The sequence below is a fragment of the Lipotes vexillifer genome, unplaced genomic scaffold (assembly GCF_000442215.2).
Source record: "Lipotes vexillifer unplaced genomic scaffold, Lipotes_vexillifer_v1.1 scaffold683, whole genome shotgun sequence".
Taxonomy (NCBI): domain Eukaryota; kingdom Metazoa; phylum Chordata; class Mammalia; order Artiodactyla; family Lipotidae; genus Lipotes; species Lipotes vexillifer.
In genome coordinates this window covers 570723-577036 of record NW_006779881.1, presented here as the reverse complement: position 1 = coordinate 577036, position 6314 = coordinate 570723, and the positions used below count along the sequence as shown (strand labels likewise).

The following is a 6314-nucleotide window of genomic DNA, read 5'->3' as shown; positions in this document are numbered from 1 at the left end:
GCTATAACGTACATAGGACAAGTATTATTTCCATTTTACAGTTGAGAAAACAGGCTTAGAGAGGAAAACCTATCTTATGAGCTATGGTACCATGAACTATTTTTTTCCAGGTTTGTCTCTCCCCTAGATGACTTTATAATTGTTTAGGCAGAAAAGTATTATCAGAACTTATAGTATATATGATTATTGTATATAGAATTAATTATGTAAAATACTTTTTGCAGATATTGAAAATGAGCCAAGAAAAAATTGAACTATTTGAAAGTGAGTTGTCAGAAGAGAGAGAAAGGAAAAAGCAATTGACATCTGATCTTAATACTGTGCAGAAGTCTTTGAAAGTTGAAAGTGAGGTATTTTGCCATTCAAAATGTTATTTTCCTCTTTTTGCATTTGTAATTTAGGGATTTCATGTTATTATTCATTTTTATTTTAAAATAAATTGTAGCTATAGAATATTATTTATACCAGTAACAATGGGGTAACTTGTTTCTCCAGGCTGAGTTCCAACACTACCCAAAAAGAGTCCTTTAAGTAGAAGGGATTTGATTATTATGGTGGTCATAGTGGCCCGGACTTGTCTCTCCTTTTAACTGCTGGTCGTACCATCTTGGAAAAGTCTATCAGGGGACATACCAGCCTATATTTGGAAGAGAGACCTGGAAGTGAGTTCATGGAAGTCTAGATCACTAATTTAGAGGATGGTGACAATCAGTTTGCAGGGTGGGTGAGAGCTAGCACAATACTCTATATCCCATGCTGATGACTTATAGGAATTTTCCATGAAATGAGGTAGGACATTGATGCTACTTGCCCTCTTCCTATGGTTTTGGGTGGCCACTCCCTACCTTCTTTCCTTTTTGCCCAGTGCCTTCCTCATCAACACTTTCCTCCCTCTCTGATCTCAAGCCTTTAGGAATATACCAAGTAGCTCCTCTCCTAAATAAATTTTATGTCACCTGTTCCTTCATAGGGCACCATGGCCTGACTCTCAGGCCCCCTCATCCACCAATCAAACACTGCATATTCCATGTCATCAATGCAGAAATTTGATTAAAATCTACATCTAACTAAAATGTTTTCTCTCATGAATATGGAAAAAAAATCAGAGGATTAGAGGAAACACTAGTTGATTAAGTCACTGAATACGCATTATTAAGTAAGACAGTGTAATTTGTAGTGAAGAACACAGTGTTTGAAGTCAGTCAGATAGTTTGAATCTCAACTTTTCCACTTCCTGGCTATATGAATTTAGGCAGATCACTTTAGTTCTCTGAGCCTCAGTTTCAATAACCCTACCTTATGGGGTTGTCACAAGATTAAAGGTAAACCACACAGCACCTGTCCTATAAAAAGTAACTTTAAAAAGATATATTTTAAAACAGGTAATATAACTAATGCAGGAGTTGCTGAAGATTTACCTCTATACAAGCCTTGGGTAAAGTAGGGATAACTAGAAACCCATCTTTGAACCTATAAATGATAGAAATTAAGAATGCTTATGGCATGTGACCATCCACAACCATGGCCGGTCCAGGGGCTGCTTTCCACTGCCTGGGTGCCTTGTCCAGAGCCAGGGCCTTAGGCTTGGTCTCCTACAGGGCACATGGAGCCCAGTTCCTGGTTGTCTATGGGAAGGAGCTCTTTGACAAGACCAACAAACAACACTTCTTACCCAGCCTGACCCTGTTAGGGTTGCCCCTGTGCAGAAAGCCCCTCTGGGCCGGTTGCTGCTAGCTTCTAGAACTATCTTATGCTCCACCAGCTTTTACTCTCAGGCTCTGTGTGGAGACCCCAGTGCCCACTTTGGCCACTGCAGGAGGGAGCCTGCTATTCTTGGGCTGGCTTGCCTTGGCTCTTTGAGTTTCCTTGTGTTTAATTTCTGGGTCCTTTTTTTCAGAATTAGAGCAGGGAGGGCATTAAAAAAGAAAGGCAAATTTAGAAAAAGAATGCTTAGTTTAATTAATTGATTTAAGGAATCTTTGCTTTACTAAAGAAAGGAATCTGTCTGAGGACAGGTTGAAATATTTAAAGCAAAAAATTTGTCAGAATCATTTCAAAGATTCCTTTTTAGCAATAGTATACCTTTTCTATTGAAAGTCTTATTTTATTCTACTAAATATTGTCATTTCTTAATCAGGAATTGCAAAAATCAAAGTCAGAACTTATATGCCTTTATAATGAAATTCAAAGTCTTCCAGGGGCAGAAGAAGACAGAGACCATTTTTTAATAGCGTATGACCTGCTACAAAGAGAGAATTCTGAATTAGAAACAAAGGTGAGACTAAATTATTACGTATTTAAATGTTTGATGTATGACATATCTTTTATGAGGTTAAGATAAAAGGAAACTAATTTCAGTAAAAGATAACTTGGAAATTGGATAACTTGGAATTTTATTATTATAGAATAAATTTCCTTATAGTGTGGATTATAAATCAAGCTGTATTTCAGAATAACTATTCAGACTTCAGCCAGTACTTCACTCTTAGGATTAATCTATAAATTTTTTACTTTAAATAAGCTTCCCAATGGCTTAGTTTTTAAAGCACATATTATAATGTAAAAGGTGAACTCAAAAATAGAACTATCATATAATCCAGCAATTCTACTTCTGGGTATATATGCAAAAGAATTGAAAGCAGAGACTTGAACAGATATTTGTACACACATATTCATAGCAGCTTTATTCACAATAGCTAAAATGTGGAAGCAACCCAAGTGTCCATCAATGAATGAATGATGAAGCAAAATGTGGGATATACATACAATGGAATATTATTCAGCCTTAAAAAAAAAAAGGTATTTCTGCAATATGCTACAGCATGGATGAACCTTGAGTACATTATGCTAAGTGAAATAAGCCAGTCACAAAAAGACAAATACTATTTGATTCCACTTATATGAGATACTTAGTCAAAATCATAGAGACAGAAAGTAGAATGCTGGTTGCCAGGAGCTATGTGGAGGGAAAAATTGGGGAGTTATTTAATAGGTATAGAGTTTGTTTCACAAAATGAAAAAAGTTATGGGAGTGGATGGTGGTGATGGATGCACAACAATGTGGATGTATTTAATACCACTGAACTGCACACTTAAAGATGGTTAAGATGGGCTTCCCTGGTGGCGCAGTGGTTGGGAGTCTGCCTGCCGATGCAGGGGACGCAGGTTCGTGCCCTGGTCCGGGAAGATCCCACATGCCGCAGAGCGGCTGGGCCCGTGAGCCATGGCCACTGAACCTGCGCGTCCGGAGCCTGGGCTCCGCAACGGGAGAGGCCACAACAGTGAGAGGCCCACATACCGCAAAAAAAAAAAAAAAAGGTTAAGATCGTAAATGTTACGTTTTTTTATATTTTACCACAGTAAAAAATACAAAAACAGAGGTTTACTAAAATGTCTTCAACTTTAAAGGCTTAGAATCAAAGCATCTTTCCCAATTATACTGAAAATTAGGCTTATACTTAGAATTCAGAAAATGTTTAAATGTCCCAGCCCCAATTCATTCCCCAAGTATAAAATGGCACTACCAGATGAGGGTTAGTTCAGCACTAAATGGAGAGACTGCCAGTAGTGTAATTTCTAGAGTCCTACCTATGAGGTTATGATCAACTCCTGGCTGAAAAATTCCCTTCCTCAGTCACTCTCTTGATGTTGATTAAAATGGTAGGAAGGCCTAAAGGCTTGAACACAACAGTTAAAATATATTGTTATATTTTAATACCACATGTGAAGTGGAGGACTAAATCAAGGCCAAATTTATCCTATATGAAGTTGTTACCCTGAAGTCAGGGAGTAAGTTGCTGAGGGATTGGGACATAGATCAAATAGTCTGTGACCTAAGGAGGGAAAGGTCCAGCAAATAGGGTTCGCTGCCTGGGAGGATACATATGTAGGGCACATCCTATATCTAAACTTTGTTTTTGGGACCTTGTCAGCAAGATGAGTTTTCATCACAATGTACAGCTGAAGGATCTTGTCTTTCAATATATCATCAGAAAACGTAACATAGAGAATGAAATGAAGTGAAAAGAATACAGTATAAAACCAGAGATCCAGATCACTGTCCTGGTAATCTGGTTTTCTCTCCCTCTCTTTTAAAAGACTTTTTATTTTGAAATAATTTCAGACTTACAGAAAAGTTGCAAAATAGTATAAAGACTTTCCATATACTTTTACCCCTCCCAATGTTAACACGGCACCACATCTGCTTTATCAGCCTCTCTCTCTTGCATCACACACACACACACACACACACACACACACGCACACACACGCACACACACAAACACACATACTTTTCCTACCCTCAGAGAGTAGAGACATAATACTCCTTTACCCCTAAATGTTTCCATGTATGTTTGCTAAAAACAGTGACATCTTTTTATCACAGTACAAGTCTCAAAATCAGGAAATTAATATTAATATAATACTATTATCTAATCTACAGCTTGTATTCAAATTTTACTAATTGTTCCACTCTATAGCAAAAGGATATTTTTTCTTCCTAGTCCAAGGTCCAATCTAGGACTGTACGTTGCATTTCATTGTCACATCTCGAAAGCTCCTTGAATCTGCAACAGTTCCTCATTCTTTGTTGTTTGTGACTTTGCTATTTTTGAAGAGTACAAATCATTTATTTTGAAGAATGTCCCTCAATTTGGATTTTTCTAATGTTTCCTCACAATATAATTTAGGTTACATAATTTTGGCAGGAATACTACATAAGTGATGTTATATCCTTCTCAGTGCATTGTATCAGAAGGCAAAAGGATATCCTTTTGTTCTATTTACTTTGGGTATGGTACTCTCTGCCAGATTTCTCCACTGTAAAATTATTACTGTTCCCTTTGCAATTAATAAATATTTTGTGGAGAGGTACTTTGAGACTATATGTATTCTGTTTCCATCAAAATTTTACTCATTAAAAGTTTCAATTTTGAAGCTTTGATTCTTTAGTTGTATTCCAGTTTCTCTTTAGAACATAGAGTGCTTTAAACTTAAAGGTAGTCTTGCTAAGAGTGGCTTAAAAAAAATTGTATTTTATGTATTTACTAAAGCCCCTGTTTTATAGGCTGTGGTTTTATTGGGGCTGGAAAGGGGTGTGTTCATGTAGGCCAGCTTCCTCAGTTTACAGAAACAAACACCAGACTCGGGATATTAAACAACTACCAAGTTGCCTGGTGATTCTCAGCCTAAGCTCTGTCCTCCTTACTCTAGGGCCTCAAGCATAAAGTGGAACAGTCAACTGAATACTTTATGGTACTTGAATATGGCTGATTATGAGACTGAGCTATGTAACCAGGATAAAATTTTGGTAGGGAGGAGCCTGTGGAACAGAGTTGGTCCTGTTGCACAGCATCTGTGCCATGAAAGTTCCTATGGATTTACCTTTCTTCATGATAAAGAGCAAAGCTGCCCACCTACAATATCCACCAACTTCGACCTGTGAGAATCCAGAATACCTAGAAAGCACTTAGTGTCAAAGTCACCTTCCTCTTCAGAAACCTTCAGCAATTCTCAGTTTGCTAGAACATCAAGTCTAAACTCTGTTTGGCTTTCTTTACTTCTTAAGAAACTAACATTTACTATTTTTAATGTTTAAATTTTTACAATGACTATAAAAATCAGTGATTAAGTAGCATTTTGGAATCTGTTATCCTGCTTACAAAAATAATGCAAGCTCATTAAGGAAATTCATGTCTTTCAGGTCCCTTCATAATCTGATCCCTCCCCCTCAATCTTATTTCCTTGGCTCCTCATCTTGTAGCCTCTACTCCAGTAAGACCATCCTCCTCACTTCTGCACAAGTACTCCATACTCAGTTCCACACTATACCTTTGACCATATTGATCATGCTTAAAATATGCTATAGTCTCTTCTTCACCTATCTGTATCTTCCCACCTCCTAAGGTCCAGTGTAAAACCAATCTTCTCCCTGGAGAGGTTATAGTCCAAATAAGATTATATGGATTTATGGGATTATAACCCATATCACACACTGTAATTTTTCTTCAGAAAATTGAAAAGGCCTAGGAGACCAAAAGGATTCCTTTAAGTAACCTAAATTGATCTTTAGACTTAAATCCATTGTGTTCTTAGAATCAAACATAGTAACTATAAAGTCTTTGCATTTTCAGAGAGGCTCAGAATGGGAGTCAGGCAGGTTTTTGTCTATCTTTGTGCAATACTTGGAGAGGGATTCATCTTCCATTCTTGGAAATGTCCCCCATCCACCCTTTCTACTGCCTTCTGGAGGCATTCTTTCATTTTATATGAAGATATAAAGAGCAATCTTTGAGGAAAGGAATCTGTTTGTC

At 37.3% G+C, this 6314-nt stretch overlaps 1 protein-coding gene across 1 annotated transcript in view; it reads left to right on the top strand.

Moving 5' to 3' along the window:
• The first annotated feature begins 233 nt into the window (after positions 1-233).
• The window catches only part of CCDC30 (coiled-coil domain containing 30), a 90888-nt gene continuing 84807 nt past the window's right edge, over positions 234-6314 (top strand). The window contains exons 1-2 of the mRNA XM_007453026.1: positions 234-350; positions 2138-2275. Coding sequence (XP_007453088.1) covers positions 234-350; positions 2138-2275 — 255 coding nt within the window. The remainder of the gene's footprint in view (positions 351-2137; positions 2276-6314) is intronic.